General features: G+C 33.6%; 1 protein-coding gene across 1 annotated transcript in view; it reads left to right on the top strand.

The window, feature by feature from the left end:
- The window catches only part of LOC103077018 (dachshund homolog 1-like), a 325,804-nt gene that overhangs the window by 201,683 nt on the left and 104,847 nt on the right, over nt 1-19,274 (top strand). The window contains 1 exon segment of the mRNA XM_082931307.1: nt 1,947-2,081. Coding sequence (XP_082787433.1) covers nt 1,947-2,081 — 135 coding nt within the window.

The raw sequence follows: 19,274 nt of genomic DNA, 5'->3' as shown, positions 1-19,274 counted from the left end.
GGGAAAGATTTGAGAGTTTTGATATACATTCTTTGTTTTACTAATCATATTTTAAGATTGATAGAAACAAAGTAATTACTTTTGCATGCATGGACTACCATAATTGTCCAAATGGAAATATTGACACATGTACACACACATGTACACATGTACACATATATGCATATACACACATACATGTGCGAATGTATGCATATTTATTTTTAACTTTAGACTAACATAAAAAATTCAAAAATAATTTAAAATTCTTTAATATTTCCCATCCAGTTTCACTCAATCAGTTGATCTTTCTGAAAGATATACCTGATAAAAACCTAATGCCACCTTATTGTCCTTATCACAGACACTGTGCTTCTTTACCTCAAATACTCCATTGTTTATTTTGTACAAACAAGGAATTTCCCTTACATAACCACAGAAGATTGATTAAAATCAGGAAATTAAGACTATTATCGTACTATTCTCTAAGCTGCACACCTTATTCAAATTTCACCAGCTTTCCCACTATTATTTTTTCCTTTTTTTCCTGACTAATATTTTTAATAATAAGAGATTTTTCTTTCCTGGTCCAAAATCCAATCCTGATCACATGTTGAAATTACTTGTCATATGCCCTTAATCCTTTTAAATCTGGAACGGTTCCTTAATCTTTTTTATCTTTCAGTACCTTGACATTTTTGGAGAATACATACCATTTATTTTATAGAATGTCCCTCAGGTTAGAATTTTTTGATGTTTTCTCATAATTTGACTTAAGTTATGTATTTTTGGCAGGAATGACACAGACATGATAGTGTGTCCTTCTCAGTGCATGATTTCAGAAGCTATATGATATTTTGCCAATACTTGTGATAACCATCACTTGGCTGAGGTAGTGACTGACTTCTAGATTTCTCTCTTGTAAAGTTCCTTTTTAAGTTGTTTTTAACCTTTGTAGATAATAAGTATCTTGTGAGGAGATATCTTAACATTATGTAAATGTTCTATTCTTCATCAAACTTTCACTTCACTAAGTTCAGAATTGTTAATTGAAGATTCTTCCCTGAAACAATTATTACTATGCTGATTTCCAAATGGTAATTCCTAACATAGTCTTATATATTATTTTATACATATTTTAAAACTATATATTTTGCAGTGAAAGTAAGGTTTCATGGAATGATTTTTCTTCAAAAATTTTGCACAAAACCAAGATTTTCATGGGAAATTTATTAAGAAATTTATTGACTGGGTTGTGATCATAAGGGTATTTGATCATCTGCTTTACAGTTTCAGTAGTGACAGGTTACTCTTAATAGTTCAAGAAAGAAATTATTGTTTTTAATCATTCAACCATTTAATAGGTATTAATTGGGCTCTTTTATTTTTTAATTTGAGTTCAAATACCAATTTTTAAAGAAGTACTTTGATATCTGTGAAACTTCATGTTTTATTGACTAGAATAGGACTCTTGAAACAGCTATTTCAGTGCCTTAACTTGTTGAAAACTCTATTTGCCCTCTCATGCCACTAGAATTTTTTTAAATTATGTTTTAACTTTATAGTGTTAAAGAGTGTTCTAACGTTAAGGTTGCAGTTTTTGCAGAGTTAAGGAAGGTTATATGCTAAGGAGAGAATGTGATACACTAGATAAAGCTTGAATATTTCATTGGTAATGGTTATAGGGGTATGGCCATTCAAAAGTATTCCAGACATAAGAAAATATACATATTTTATGTGAAATAAAAATAAGATATAACAGTTTCATTTTCAATATATTTCTGCTTGTTCTCAAAAATTATCATAGTTATCAGTTCTCACAGTGTTCAACTTAGAGATAGATTATAATTTTAAAGTTAGACCATGGTATTACGTTTATTTCTGAGTCCAAAAGAGTTTAAATATGTTATTTGAATATTGTATATTATGGTGTTTTAGTCTTTTTCCTTTTGTTTCTGACTTGACAGCTGTCCATCAGAATGGTTTGTCCATGAACCAGATGCTGATGGGTTTATCACCAAACGTACTCCCTGGGCCCAAAGAGGGAGATTTGGCTGGTCATGACATGGGACATGAGTCGAAAAGGATGCATATTGAAAAAGGTAATATACGATTATGAGGTCTTGTTTTTCCTGCTCAACATATGAACTAGGTTTTAATCATAGAACAAAGTATATTTCTAGATTATATTAGAAGATGGCATATAAACATTTAAAAAACCTACAATATTAAGCAAAATGCCTATTCAACAAAAAAGAAATATGAATGAGACATATTTCTCTTAAACAACAGGTAAATGTTCATTTATTTTCCGGTACACTTTTAAAAAGAGAATTGTTTGTTTTAATTGTTATCTCTGAGTTCCTCAAGGACTATAGTTCGTCTTTCTCTGTGCTTTTAGGGTCAGTTGTCATTTTACTTAGCATGATAGAGCAAGGACAATATACAAAGGATTATTATGATTATTTGTTGGATTAAAAGACACATGGTCATTTGATCAACCAAGAAATATAGTGAATCTTATCAACCAATGTACTAGTAGTTGTTTCTAAAGTGTATGCGACAAATAACAAAGCCCAGATTGTGCAAAGCTGTGAGAGTTTCCTATTTATATTTTATTTGTACCAGCCTAACTCATTTTCACAGGCAAAAATTTGTCTCTTCATGCCTTATTTCATGAAATACTTTCATGGAGAATTGAAATATTATTTTACATGCATGTTGGAAATTTATGCTATTGGATGCAAATTAATGTTTTCAAATGGTAAATTTAAATTGGGACCACTGGAGCCCTGCCATATCTTTTTCATCTTAATTTACTATTTTCAAATTTTATTAATAATATAGACTGGATACCTTGACTATCTCTTCTGACATGAATATCAAGTAATCAGTGTTACGAAAAGGATTCTTTCTTTGGAAAACATAATTATACAAAAGGTACAATTCATTGGCTGTCAAAAAGGAAGATAAGTAAAACTGGCTGTTTAGATAATCAGAATGACATGATTGGAGAAAGACTAAGTTTAGGTGGACCAACCGTTTTTCCTCGAAAATGACTATTCACAAAAAGTAAAAATGCTTACATAAACATTTTTCTATTCAACGTGAAAACAGCTCTGCTGAGTCCTTAGGAAGAAAGAACACTGTATTTCTATAAATTAAATTATCGGCATTATGCAATTAATAAGAAAATGGTAATCTTCTCTAGGTGCTAACATGTCAAAATCTAGGCATATTTGAGAGCAGCATTAAGGCAACTTCCTAATTATCTATTTTAAAATTCGCTATCAAATATTTTCACAAAGCTGGGTGGAATATATACAAGTGCATCAGTGAACAAGATTGCCTCTAAATGTCTAATTCTAATTTTCTGTGAGTTCTTCTTCAAAAATGAAGAAAAATATATAATGCCTTATGTATCTTTTGACATATACCTTTTATATTTAATCAAAAACCAATTTGAGGAAATATTATGGAAATTTTTATAGTAATAAAATATAAAATTGCGTAGATGATTTAAGTTTTAAGTAAGAATATTGAAATATAAAAATTCATTATTTGGGTTAAGTAGCCATTCTCCACTAGGGTTCTATGAAAGAATGAAGCCCTATAGAAAATGATTTTAGTGATTCATTTCTCAGTTTTCCCATAGATGCTACATAGCTAGTTTCACTTGAAATGCATAAGAGAGAAGTTTTATGATATACAGTGGTTGTCAGGATATTAGGATTTAGTTCTCTTGCAGAACCTTGGTGAAAAAAGTTTGGGAGTGAAATATAAAAGCCCGGAGGTGGTAGTGAAGAGACCACCAAAGGAATGACCAATAATGTGATTGGAATAATGAATCTCACTGGAATTTTTGGTGGGAGCTTTCTACAATCTCATGTTTCAAGTTGAGTTGACTATAATTTTTGTAACTTTCTTTTTCCGTGAGTCTTGAGTTCTATCTGCCTATCTTCCCATCATCTGTCTATATACCCATCATCTATTTGTTACTACTATTTTAACTTTGCCATCGTAGAGCCTTTCCTGAGATACCATACTAGGTTGATATAGGGATCCCACTGCTGGTTTTCCTGTGTGCCTGCCCTCCAAATCTTCGTTACTTGTTATTTGGAAGTTATTTTTTCATTGCTCTGCTTCCAGTACTAGACTGTATACGCCTTGGAGTCATGTGTGTATTACATTTGCTTTAAACAGACTAGACAATCTATGAATGCATATTGATCTGTGCTAAACTACTAGAAGATTCTAAGAGATGGTGAAAGTTAAAATAACTGTGATGATGAATGGCAAAAGGTGGAATTTCATAACCCTTAGAACATACATTTATATGAAACAGTAGCATGTTCTGGCCAGGAATATCCACAAAAACTTTCTATATCACTAATGGTACTTCTTATCACATCTTAAGTTTTTAAAATGGTTTTGCTGTCAGAATAAAGACCTTGATCATATCCCAACAGTTTTTCAATATTTTAATGTATATTTTATAAAGGAAAGTAAGTTTTTAATATTCTCCCTAGAAATGTGAAACTACCTTTAAACTCATAATTTCAAATGTAGTTATGGAATCGTGGACATTGTAATAGATTTTGATACTCTTATAGTAAGAATTTTATTATATGATGCTCATCTCTTTTACGTACTCTCTTTTATCTATTTTTCAGCATACTGAATTAATAGTAAATATTCATAGGCTTTCTAGATTGATAGGGTCTACTAAATTAAAAATTGTTTTCTTTCATGACTACATTTATCATGTGCTGCATACTTGCCCTGTAACTTTCTTACTACACATATCTGTATTAAAACAAGTGACTTCATTTAGAGACATTTGTAGTGAAATTAATTACATGTTTGTGTCATTTTAGGCTTGAACTTCTTAAATGTAATTTGCTGCCTACCACTTTAAATCATTCAAAAGATAATAATTCTTAAGAAAACGTTGATGGGCTTCCCTGGTGGCGCAGTGGTTGAGAGTCCGCGTGCTGATGCAGGGGACACGGGTTCGTGCCCCGGTCCGGGAAGATCCCACATGCCGCGGAGCGGCTGGGCCCGTGAGCCATGGCCGCTGAGCCTGCGCGTCCGGAGCCTGTGCTCCGCAACGGGAGGGGCCACAGCAGTGGCCCGCGTACCACACACACACAAAAAAAGATACCAAAATTAGTTTGTAGGTTGAGAATCACAATCTTAATCACCAGTAACTTTTAAGCATTTAAAAATCTTCTTAATATTAAAAAGCTATTGACTTTATTAGAATATTTACGTCACTATTAGTTGAAGGACCAGTGGCTTTACAGGTGTTAGAACTCAGAAGTACTAAGTGCTGAGTAAATTTGCTACTTAGTTTTTAAAATAAAAACACTCTAATGGGTTTTTGAACCCAGGAAGAGTTTAATTAAAGTACATTCAAAATATAAATATGAAAAACAAGTTAGTGTATCAAGAAGTAATAGACATATAATATTGTTTCAAGCATCCCAAGTGTAAGGAGAAATGATTTTAATAGTATGAACTTTGATTAAAATTAGGAGTTTGTCAAGGATATGTGCTGAGGAAATCTATGATACAGCTCATAGACTCAAAACCAATTTTATGTCTTTTAACTTTTCCAAACATACTGCAAGTTCTCTAGAGCTTTCTGGATTTTAAAAACATTGCTGATTTTTCCCCTCAGTCTAAATTTAGTGGAATAGGCAGTACTAATTGACATTTTCTTTTTTTCTAATTGAAGTATAGTTGATTTACAATGTTGTGTTAGTTTCTGGTGTACAGCAAAAGTGATTCAGCTTTATATATAAGAAACAATGAAAGAATTACGTATGTATATGTATGTATATATATAATATATTATTTCTCAGATTCTTTTCCAATATAGGTTATTATAAGATATTGAGTATAGTTTCCTGTGCTATACAGTAGGACCCTTTTGTTTATCTATTTTATATAAAGAAGTGTGTAAATGTTAATCCCAAACTCCTAATTTATCACTCCCCCTACCCTTTCCCCTTTGGTAACCATAAGTTTTTATTTTCTATGCCTGTGAGTCTGTTTCTCTTTTGTAAATAAGCTCATTTGTATCTTCTTTTTTTTTTTTTTTTAGATTCCACATATAAGAGATATCACATGATATTTGTCTTTCTGTCTTACTTCACTTAGTATGGTAATGTCTAGGTCCATCCATGTTGCTGTAAATGGCATTATTTTATTCTACTTTATGGCTGAGCAATATTCCATTGTATATATGTACCACATCTTCTTTATCCATTTATCTGTCAATGGACACTTAGGTTGCTTCCATGACTTGGGTATCGTATATAGTGCTTCTATGAACATTGGGGTGCATGTATCTTTTCAAATTAGAGTTTTCTCCAAATATATGCTCAGCATTTAAATTATATAAACAGGCTCCCTGTTTCTTTATGCTGCACTTCTCTCTTTATCCCCTCAAAATCTGTCTCTTGGTGCTAATTTACAGTGTTACTTCTCTTATGCATATTTTTTCCCCTGGTTTTTCTAAAATTGCTTGAATTGCTGCTATTTCCAACACATTTTTGACCATGTTTCATACCTTGCACGTAGTTCCACATGCACATTTTTGTTATTATGGAATTTATCTAATTTTTTGCTAACCAAAAATCAAATGTATGCTACAGATATGATACTGTATGCTACAGTATCAGCTTTTTTCCAATTATAGAAAATGTGAGCATTTATAATTGGAATTAAGTACTGAATACCTAGTTTATGTTAGTGTATTTCAGTCTTGGACTACATAAACCAAAATGATATAATCAATATTTACTGAATGTCAGATATGTGAAATAAACTATATGAAATACAAAACTTCCCTTCTTCTTTTGCTGCTACAGTTGCACAGAAATTTTCTTCATATATATTCTAATTTTCCCTATGGTTGAGGCTTTTCCCTTTATTTGTTTTCATAAAAAATATGACAACTTTCATTGGTGACTCCTGACATTTTATTTTTTTATTTTTCATTTTTTCTAATTATATATATTTTTATTGAAGTATAGTTGATGTACAATATTATGTTACAGGTGTACAATATAGTGATTCACAATTTTAAGTTATACTCCATTTATAGTTATTATAAAATATTGGCTATATTCCCTTTGTTGTACAGTATATCCTTGTAGATTATTCCATATATAATAGTTTGTACCTCTTGCCATCTTAGAAGCAGGAATAATTTAAGATGAGGCAGGAAATACAGGGGATTTGCTTCAGGCCATGAAACATTTCTTTTGTCACCTATTCTTTTGTCACATATTCTTCGCGGGCAGTGCCCAATATTTCCAATGGTTAACAGACTTGTATGGAAGGTTCTCATTTTGGTATTCTGAATTTGAGGACAAAGCACTAAAGGCAATAAAGTAGTTAGCAAAGTGGCCATATTGGGATATCCTCTTATTAATGCTTTATTCTTAGCATCCAACCTTGTGGACCACTTTCCTGCAAAACATCTTTCTTAAATGACTGCCATCACTTTTCTCCTATTTGTGGAAATAATTTTTTTGAAATATATTTCCTTTTGCACATTTCTCATTGTTTAAAAATTCTACTTTTAGGACTGTCTTCAAAAATGACTTTCTTTTTTCAATTCTAGATTAACATTACACAAATTAATTTATAGTAAATATCATACACACATATATCAAAAATCTGAACCTGTTAGTATCTCATGTGACTATATAGTTGTGCACAGAGTGAAAAACCCTTTTCTTTAGAAATTTCTATGTTTTGGTAATGTTAGCACAATATATGTGAGCCACTTATAAAATAAACTACCTCAATGTTACCTATAGTTTACATTTTCCAGGAATTTATTATTATGTAATTAATATGAACATTACTAAAAGAAATAGGGCCATTTATTGATGTCGAAGATGTCAGTTGCTTCTCCAGGACATCCATAACTTTAGGTTTTGGAAACTTTTTTGGACACTTAGAAAGTTGAATCATGTTACCACTGCTGATAATTTTCATGAACTAGATGCCAAAGCTATTAGCGAGTATTTAGTTTTGGATACGTTATAAATAATAATATACATTTATAATAATTTTACTTACTGTAATAGTTTTACTTTTACTTAGTCAGATGAAATGTCTTTTCCCCATGGAAAAAACAGAATAGACTATTAGTTATTCCACTTATTCAGCTTTATTTTTTTGAGCTTTTTTGATAGGCACAGAATGACTCACTTCCTCACTGTTTAAGAAATATTTTTATGTAGTCATGCCAATAGCTAATATTTTTATAGCATTAAAAGTGAGGTAGGAGTAAATTACTAGTAGATTAACATATTAGCTCCACATACAAATTTGCTTCATGTAATGATTTATTTATGAATTATTATAAATTATTTTATTCCTTTCATTTAAGATGTTTATTGACTTAATGAATTGATTATCTCTAATTTTTAATTTTGGAATTTATTTGCATATTGCTTAAACCGTAGATTTCTATTTTTTCTAGTTTCAAGTTGAAATTTTACATATTCTGGTGTAGAAGTGATCTAAAGGGAATGTGTACATTCTTCTATATGTTTATTTGAGAATTAGCTCAAATTCAAACTTCATTTTGGAAATATTATATCCTATATTTTTTAGTGAAGCTAAAATAATTTTTCTTTCGTATATTTTTATTTCGTATGTGGGCAAATATGTATGTTTCTAAAAGAACTACAAAACACTGTCCTTTCTTCCCTGATTAGACATATTAAGAAATGTACAAAAAAATAGGCCATTAAAAGTTCAGTGACTCAGAGAGCTTACTTAATCTTTTTTATCTAAACTGAGAGCAAAATATAAATGCCAGTTTCTGCAGATAAGCTTCGTGTGATGTTTTTGTAGGACAAAACAGGAGATATCTACAATCTCATATGTTTCAACCTAATACTTTTGAACATTTTTCTATTCTGAGATGTAAATTAGAATCTCTTCTAAAGAGCTTAATAAAAAAAGAAAAAAAAATGACATTTAAAAATATATGTCCAATCTTGCCTAATATTCACAGTCTGCTTTTTTTGATACTTTTTAATATTCTTACATGTGCTTATGTGTGCCCCTGCGCATGGGCAAACACACAGGGCTTTATCTTCATTTGATAGATGAGGGAGTGATACTACTTTGAATGCTATGTTATGAGTTAAGAAGCAAAGTAATAGCCCCCTTGTCTCTTGTGCTTGAAGTTTGAATTCCTCCATCAACTTGATGGAATGATTTAACACATCATTCAGCCTTGTTTGCAGGACCTGCAAGGTGACAGCAAAGCTCAGGTAAATCTAAAAGATACGGGAACTAATTTGGAGGAGTTTATATAACACATTAGATGAAAGGCCAATATGGAACTCATGGCTATTATGTTTAAATGCATAAAAACCTGATAGTATTTTGAACATATTTTAAAAGAGATATTGCCCATCCATTCTGGAGAACTGGGTATGATGTTTTCCTCTGACTTTTCCTTATCTATTACCACTTATTCTTGTGCCTTTTGGCAAACTATTCCTAGAAATTTGTGTGATAACTTCAGCATGTGAAAATCTGTTTTGTTCCAGTAGAAGCTATATTTTAAACTTTCCTTAAATTTTTACATTACCATTGTTGCTAGTATCTTATGCTACAGTTTCAGAATATTAAACAAGTACAATTGTTTTAACTACTGTGAAATTGACAGATGAAGCTGAAAACCAAAAGCACCTTTCATGGGATTTTAAACACTATTTTCCTCCATATGCCATCCCAATTATTATTTAGATATTACATTCCTAATTTACTGTTAAGGTTGATTAGAATTCAAGCCTCTCAAAAGCATGCACCAAAGGTCTTGGGCTGTAGAAAACATTTTTATAAAATAATCCATTAATGCAGAGGAGTGCAACTAAATTAGTTAGCAATTTGCTGAGCATGAATTAATGAATAGAGCTTCTTCCAGCTCCCAGAGTTGTAATTTTCATAATAACCTCAGACCTTTATTTGGCAGGTTGTTTAGTTTTTTCGTTTGAAGGTTTTCATTAGTCTAATGAGGACTGTGCAAGGGCGAGCAGTCAGCACAATTTACATGGGGAAGCTATCATAATAAATGAAGCAATTTGAATAACACGCAAGGGTTTATGCAACAAGATAAGAAGAGATTGTAGAGCGAGATTTAGAGGTAACCAATACATTAGACCAACTAATAACTGAAGTAATCCCAATAAAACGCTTAAGTGAAAGGAATGAAATTAATGATATATACAAAGTTGTAATGATATGATACATGATTCATTAGATTAATAAAATAAGTATTCAATTGTTTTTAGTGCTTTTCGTCTAAGCTTTGTTTGTATCAGGCATTTTAATTAGGTTTGTTCACTGGATCACTTTGCTTAGTTAACTTTTAGACCATAGCTGAGGTTTTTAATGATATTTTTTCTTTCTTATTTAAACTTTATAGCCTTGATAGTTCATTGAATTAATTATATGCAATATATTGTGTATGGAGATGGTTTTGAAAAGTAATTGCATATAGCTCCACCTAAGTGGTGATTAAACTTTAAGTATGAATGCCCAGTATGTTTCTCAATTTTAAAAACAACTGTTTTTTGCTTCTACTCTTGATAAAGTACCTTTATAAGTAGTTGACAAAGGTTGTGATGTCCTATAATTCACACCAAATTGTAATAACTAAGATTTTTTAATTGCTAAATTCCCAGATTAAGAAGAGCCACTCATAAAAGACATTATTAGAAATTATTCATTTATAGTCAATGTAATTCTTTAAGATATAAGATAGAAAATGTGTCTTAAAAATAGCTATAATTTTATTTTCTTCTTTACATGTCTTTCTATTGAAAAATGAATTTTTTTTTGGATTGGTTTGAGAATTTAAACTTTTATGCAAGCAATTCTGTCTGAATGTTCAGCATCCTTTTATAAGAGATGAAGAAAGAGTTGATAGGATTTTATTTTAGTTCTATAGCAAGTGACATAAAACTTTAGAAAGCAGGTTTCATGTTTGATAAGTGGAAATGTAATTTTCAATGTCATTATGTATCAGCCTTTATGAGGTCACACCTTGAGGGAATTCCTCTTCTAGTTAAATATCTGTGATAAGTGGCCCAAATCAGTGGACTTTTATGAACTGTGGGCCATTCTGTTGTTCTCTTCTTCTGAGTTTGGAAGTCCTGGCATGTATCTCTACCCAAGTTTCAAATCAGTCTCTTGCTATAGATAAATTAATGGATAATTATATTCCTTCTTTGTTTATGAAGGAAGCAAGTGGTTTAACCTTCTTACATTTGTGAATATGTTAAAAGACGGTTAGGATATATTTAAAAAATAACGATGGCTCTATATTTCAAACTTGTAATTATATTTATCTTTAAGGTTTAGCCTTTGAAAAGGGGCAACATTGAATTCTTTCATGGACTATATTTTGTAATTTCTTTTCAGTAAAAACTACTTCAAGAAAATGAAGTAGTTTTCTTTCTTTCTTTCTTTCCTTCTTTCTTTCTTTCTTTCTTTCCTTCTTTCCTTCTTTCCTTCTTTCTTTCCTTCTTTCCTTCTTTCTTTCTTTCTTTCCTTCTTTCTTCCTTTCTTTCTTTCTTTCTTTCTTTCTTTCTTTCTTTCTTTCTTTCTTTTTTTCTTTCTTCCTTTCTTTCTTTCTTTCCTTCCTTCTTTCCTTCTGCATTTGAAGTATATGGATACAGATTTAAATATAATTTTGTATCTTGATATTATCTTTGTATTAATTTTAAAATTGGGATAACTATTAAATATTTTGTGGTTGCTAGTGGAGCATAAAAATAAATATATAATTCTTTGAGTTATCTATCAATTTGCTGTATAATTGACTTTATAATTTATTTGTTATTTATGAATATTATTAATTACTATCTATTCTGTCATGACAAAAACTAACCTAAGGCTTTTGTGAAAAAAGTTTGAGTTCACAAAGCAATTGCTTTATTCGTTTAAGAAGCAATTTTCACTGGAAGCACTCTAGCACAGGGGTAAAGAGCATAGTCTGAGAATTAGACCTCTTTGTATTCAAGTCCAGGTTAAAGTTGTAAACCTGGTACATTATATTACATCCTTGGCCTTCAGTTTTTCATCTGTGAAAATAGACATATAGTATCTGAAATATAATCACAAAGTTTTGTGATTAAGTGCTCAGCCTGTATGATATATTGTATACATGGTAGGTCCCTTCAGGAAAGAGACTGTGCATAGGAATTGAATTCAAGGTGTGACTGGAGAGAATAATGCAGTAATCCAGGGCTTAGTAGAAACCGTGCTGTCACATTTTGGTGCTCCATCTGATCTGCTTGCTGGGGCATTCAGTTGACTGATCCATCCAGAGGACACAGACACATCTTGAAGTGACACAGATCAGAGAGCAAGGTAGAGAGGGTGGACAGTGAATATGGAGCAGAGTGACAGGAATCATAAGTCACTGCATTTCAAGCTCGGTGAATGCGAGTTTGGGTCTGTGTTATTTACAACCAGATCTGCAGTGTCTGTCACTATGGTGCGCTGTAATGCATTACATAAAGGGGTGAATGGTTTATCTGATCAGTGGTCATTTGATGTAAGTAGTAACACCAAAGAGAAGATCACAATTCCAAGAAACATTTGTGGAAGGATATGGAATAGTTTTATAGCTGTAATCTCATACCTTTAAATAAATCATTTTAAATCGTTTCTTAGCAGCATTCTAACAAATTTACCATTTATTTTTTTTAAAAAAGCAAGCAATTTTCTCTGTATTTCTTCATTTCATTTCTTCATTAATTCAGCAAACGATTTGCAATTACCTGCTATATGGCAGGCACAGTGTTTGTTGTTGAGAATTCAGAGGTGAATTTTAAATGAAGGACATAAGACATTGTTCTTTTCTTTTTTTAAGGCATACTAATGAGAAGCTTTTGAATTAAATTGATGATACTGAGGGACAATCCTATATATAGGAGTTATTCAAAAATAGCATACTTCTTGCCATACTTTGCCTAAATGTAAACTCTATTAAAAAATGGCTATGTGTCTCATGGGTTTGTTTTTTCCTTCCATTTTTTTGGCCATCATGAATACACAGGAAGTTTTCCATTCCACCTCCTCTACAGTCATGCAATAGGTGTAGTTTTACACCTGAAGCTAGATTGAGAATTGTCATAGACAGTGGTGTGCATTGCTTTACAGGTAACAATGAGACAATTTTAGGAAACAGATATGCAGTAAATCATTATTGTGTTAAAGGATGTTATCATGTTATCTCTCATGACAAGGGAGAGGACGTGGCACTTCTTGGGGACCTTTAACAGAAATAGTCCTTTTAAACCTAGATATAAGGATGGAATGCCTTTCTGAGTTTTGCTATTTACAGATAGGATGGAAGACCAGACATGACCTACGTCATAAATTGTCTTGCAATTGGGGTGGGGGGTGGATTTTTGAAGACAAATAGTGCCACATTCTCCAAATCAGTGTTCTCTCCACTTACGCTATCTAAAATAAAATCCAAATCTAGGCAGGTGGGCAATTTAAGGGTAGTGTATTTCCTTATCTCACAAGATTTAAGTTAGATATTCTATGCATCACTTAGAAAAGTATTTGGAACAGTTATCTGCTCAAGAATATTGGTTCCCTTTGTCTACAGAGAAAGAAATCAAGAATTTAATTATGTCTCCATACATGGAAATAAAAGCATTATGCAAATCAAGTTTTTTTTTTCAGTAGTTTTCCTCTAAACTGCAATTTACATATTTGTTCTTGAGGTATTTTTAGTTAGTTTTATTTTAATCTAAGTATTTTGAGTTTTCACTTTATATCATCTTTACTAGGATCCAGCTTAAAGAAAAAACAACATTGGATTATAAATCTATATAAGACTCCAATAAAGGATGCATGCTAATGCAAGTTTCTCCTCCAAACATTACTCAGAGGCCAAAGTCAATAGGATTAAATTTTTCTTCTGTTGCTTTTGAGTTTCTAATGATGAACCTAAATCCTTTCAATCCCAACATAATCATAGCTCATGCTGCATCCCAACTTAAATGCAATATTCAAGTTTAGGCAGCGGGTGGAAGGAGAGAGAAGTCTATTCCAGTAATATTGGAGACAGCCTCCTTTTTTTTTGTTTACTATTAATTCATATTCCTCAAGGGTCTCCAATCTTTTATTTCATATATATATATTTGATTCCACTATAACCCTTTTTTTTTTTTTTTGGAGATTAAAAATGGTTTTATTTTATTACCTTTATAGATACTTATATATCTTTTTTTTTTTTTTAAACATCTTTATTGGGGTATAATTGCTTTACAATGGTGTGTTAGTTTCTGCTTTATAACAGAGTGAGTCAGTTATACATATATATATGTTCCCATATCTCTTCCCTCTTTGTCTCCCTCCCTCCCCAGAGGTTGTTGGGAAGGTTGTTAAAACCCAAATTTGCAACTGGAATGCTTGCTGAAAGCACCTGGTTACCTCAGCAGTCAATATAAATTACAGAGGCTTTCGTCCTTATCCCCTCCTGGGGCACGTGGAGCACAGCCCTAAGGGAACTCCTATTACTCTTTTTTCCAGTGCTCCAGGAGACGTGCACATCTGTTGTTGACACATGTGGAACCTCAGCTCTCCCACCACCTCTCACACTGTTGATGTGATCATGATATTTTCAAACCTAAGGAAGGACCTCCAGGCAGAAGGAAGACACACCTGACACAATTAAAACCAAAACAGTTGGCACACTGGGATACAGATGAGGAATTTACTGCCTTTCTCTGTACACTCCGAGCTGCTGGATGTTAGTGAAGGGTTAAGCTAAGGACAAAATTAAAGAATTGTATCTGTTTTCTTATTACATGAAGAGGTTGCATCACTTGGTTTTTCCTTAAAATCTCTGACCATAAAATTGTGACCCTTTCCTAATTTACCTGGGCTACTTCAAGTTTACTTTGGGGAACTCCTTTCCACAGACAGATTGACATTGCCTTTTAGGATCTTGCAATGCATGCTGGTTAAGAATCTTAGCCTGGGAACCACCCGGACCTGGGTCTGATACTTGACTCACCGCCTACTTACTAGCTGGGTGACCTCAGGCAAGTAGCTTCCCCTCGGCAAGCCCATCTCCTTATCTGTAAAGCAGGTAGGACACCCCACTGCCAGCCTGGGAGTATTCTTGTGAGGATTCAGAGAGACCTTGGTATCAAGTCTTCCTCTCGGTGACCGACGCATAGTTAAGTACTCAATAGTTTCTTTGTTTTTACCATTGTAATTGTTTTACAAAAGAGAGTCGAACAGATAAAATGCACAAGCTGACCTGTAACATAATTGAAAAACTTAAGGCAATGCACATGTATTTTGGCAGTTTAGAATGTGATAACTGGACAAACGTTTCTTCCTTGTTGAGTGCTCAGCAAAGTCTGCATACTGTGCTATTAGAAATGCCTGTTATAAGGGGAACAGACCTCCACCAGGTTCATAGTATCATTTGAATTTGAAGGCATTCCTTTCTCACAAAAGGAATTGCCATTTGAAAGGACAAGTCCCTATGAGGAGTAGAACAGACAGCAGAAGGTCTTGGCTTTTAGCTGCCTGAGCCATCTCAAATAATTCATCCAGTCTTCTTGACCTCTGCTTCAACCTCTCTGTCCAGGAAAGCAACAGGTATATTGCATGCAAGGAGGTTACTGATTCCTTCAAGTTTGATTTTGGGGTCAGATAGAACTAGCTTCAAATTCTAGCTGCACAGCATGCAAGCTGTGTGGCTAATGATTTTGAGCCCTAGTTTATGCCTCTGGGAGGAGATTAATGGGGTACCTTCCTGATAGGTTTGCTGGGAGGATTAAAAGAGAGCAAATTGCCCAAGCTTTGCAAATGGCAGCTAATAAAATAATGAAAACTTTTTGCTTTCAGAACTCTATCTTAAATTGAGGACTCCAAAGAGCTTCTGTGACTATTATTAATTTTTAATTAAAAGTAAGTTAAAATTTATTTTATTACTATGAGAAACAAAATGAGAAACTTTAAAAATATTTGTGTATTAATTTAAAAATCACAGCAAACTCTTAATATGCTAACATAAAAATACATTTTTAATAAAAAGTAACTTTTTTTAAAAAAAGGAACAAAAGAGAAGACTTCATTAGTTTTTTTTTTTCAAGTCCCTTTAATGTCTTAGTAGGAAGGAGTGGAATTCTCATATCTGCTTCCACTAAAATCTGTTGCAGTATCACACATTACTTAGCTTCTGGAAAACTCCACTTTACACCCTAGATGGAATGAAAGCAGAGAAAAGCAAATAATACCTTGGCATTATAAAAATAGTTTTGACCTCATGGACTCCCTGAAAGGGACTCAGGGACCCCCCACTCTTTGAAAACAACCGACTTGGGACAACTGTCTTTCAAACTCTCAAACTGTAGATGATCCAAAGGCTTATGTAGAAAAAGAATGTTACAATGCATAAGAGAAAGAGAAACATCAAGGCCAAGAATATAGAATATCTGAGTCCCACTGAAGAATTTACTTTTAGAAATAAGCTTGTACTCAAGTACGGGGCAGGAGAACAGCAGGAGCCCGAACATATTTACAGAATCAGGCAAGTATCAGGCAAATATATTCTCCAAACAGACTGGACAAACTTGTGATGCCAGTAATCCAGACATCACAGATCACTGCTTCTATGTCTCTTTCTCCGTTCTCCACCACTCCACACCAGCACTGCAGGAAAATACCCATTTGCTCTCTGGATTATCGAATGTTGTAGTTATACCCCACCAGGGCATGGTGACTCAAACCCAGAAAAACTCATGGGTTTTTCAAACACACAGACCTGGGTTCAAAGGCTCGAATTGCCACTTAAGAGCTATGTAGTCTTGGAAAAGTTACTTAAATTTACTGAATCTCATGTATATGATGGGGATTGTGATGGACTAAAAATGACCATATTCTCTGCAACTCCTCCCATCAAAAGTGTGGAATGCAATGGAATACTACTCAGCCATAAAAAAGAAACCTTACCATTTGCAATAACATGGATGAATCTAGAGGGCATTATACTAAATAAGTCAGACAAAGACAAATACCACATGTGATCTCACTTATATGCAGAATCTAAAAAACTAAACAAAATGAAAACAGACTCATAGATACAGAGAATAAATGGATGGCTGCCAGAGGGGAGGGTGGGTGAAATAGCTGAAGAGGATTAAGAGGTATAAACCTCCAGTTATAAAATAAATAAGCCTGAGGATGGAATGTATAGCACAATAATGGTCAATAATACTGTCATAACTTTGTATGTGGACAGATGGTTACTAGATTTCTCGTGTGATCATTTCATAATGTATGCAAGTCAAATCTCTATGTAGTACACATGAAACTAACATAATATTGTATGTCCACTATCTTTCAATAAGATTTTTTTTAATTAATTAAATTTATTTAACACACATAGAGCTAATTCAAGTAATCTCCTTCTTGAGTGAGCTTTGGAGTTTTTGTCTTCAAGGAATTTGCCCATTTCAAGAAAGTAATCAAATTTTTTAGCAAAGTTGTTTATTATATTCTCTTAATCCTTCTAATGATGTAGATCTCTAGTGATATTTTTTCACTCCTTACACATAATGTATATATTCTACCTTTTTTTTGAATTTTTGAATTTTATTTATTTTTTTATACAGCAAATTCTTATTACTTATTCATTTTATACATATTAGTGTATATACGTCAGTCCCAATCTCCCAATTCATCAATAATGAATCTTTCAATAAGATTTTTTGAAAGTTGAAGTCTATTTTCTCATGTCTTGAATTGGGCTGGCGCTGAGTCTGCATCACTCTATGTGGTCGAAGCGGCAATACTTAACTTTTGAGCATGGTTTCAAGAGGCCCTGCAGCTTCCACACTTACCCTGTGGAACCCTGAGGCCCCCGTGCTGTGATGAAAGATTCCATGGAGGAAGAGGGCCAGCCATCTCTGGTGAGGCCCCAGACATCTTATCCCATCCAGCCTCAGCCAAGCAGCCATATGGAGAGTTCCGGTGAAAACAGCAGAACCACCACCCATTCAGCCCACAGAACTGTGAGAAATGATCATTCTGTTTTAGGCTACTAAATAGATGGGTAGTTTCTAGGGTGACCAATTTGTCCCAGTTTGCCTGGGACTTGCCCACTTTTAGCTGCCAGTCCCACATCCCAAGAAACCCCTCAGCCCTAGTTGGTCACCTATTTGTAGCACAATTGCAAATACCTTACACAGGAATAAGAGCGTTCAACTCAGTGTTTGAGAGAATTAAGTGAAATGATGAGGTAAAGGCAAAATATAGACAGAGCCCATAAAATGAAAGGTTTTGTTTTTCTTTTCAATTTATAAAATAACTTTATAATAATTTATAATTACTCTATCTTTAATAAAATAATATTTCCATAGCTAATTAAAATTTGATCTTTTATCTTTGTCTATAACTGAACTTCTCATTCAGGGCCCTAATTGCTTTTTTTCTTTTTTTAAATTAGTTTATTTATTTTTGGCTGCGTTGGGTCTTCGTTGCTGCACGCGGCTTTCTCTAGTTGCGGCGAGCGGCGGCTACTCTTCGTTGCTATGCGCGGGCTTCTCATTGTGGTGGCTTCTCTTGTTGCGGAGCACGGGCTCTAGGCACGTGGGCTACAGTAGTTGGGGCACATGGGCTCAGTAATTCTGGCTCGCAGGCTCTAGAGCTCAGGCTCAGTAGCTGTGGCGCACGGGCTTAGCTGCTCTGCGGCATGTGGGATCTTCCCGGACCAGGGCTCGAACCCGTGTCCCCTGCATTGGCAGGCGGATTCTGAACCACTGCACCACCAGGGAAGTCCCGGGACCTAATTGCTTTAAATATACCAGAGAGCATTCTCTGCTGGAGAATGCTGCATTTTCAGCTAAGCACGAAGGTAGCAGGCCCCTGGGAAATTATGAACCAAAAAGAGAAAGAAAACATTGGACTTAGCTAAATTCAAACTGGCTGTGAGTTCTCAAAAGAGTATCACTGTTGAAGATGGAAAACACTTAATATTATGTCATTCTGGGTGGGTCTAGAACAGGACCTTTTTTTGGACAATATTTTTCCCCAGGGGCATGTCTAGTGAAAACATAATCCACGGAGATGATCTGCAGATAAGGTCAATGCCATGTGCCCACAAAAAGGCAGAATCTCGGGGGCCTACTGGTTAAGAGAGTTGAAACCTTTGAAACTCTATTTTAGAGCTTTCCTTAGGAAGAAAAGTGGGAGGCTGGGGTGGTGGTGGG

Source organism: Lipotes vexillifer, unplaced genomic scaffold (genome assembly GCF_000442215.2).
Source record: "Lipotes vexillifer unplaced genomic scaffold, Lipotes_vexillifer_v1.1 scaffold1882, whole genome shotgun sequence".
Classification (NCBI taxonomy): Eukaryota; Metazoa; Chordata; class Mammalia; order Artiodactyla; family Lipotidae; genus Lipotes; species Lipotes vexillifer.
Note: the sequence above shows the minus strand (reverse complement) of the source record. Positions and strands in the feature narration are given on the sequence as shown.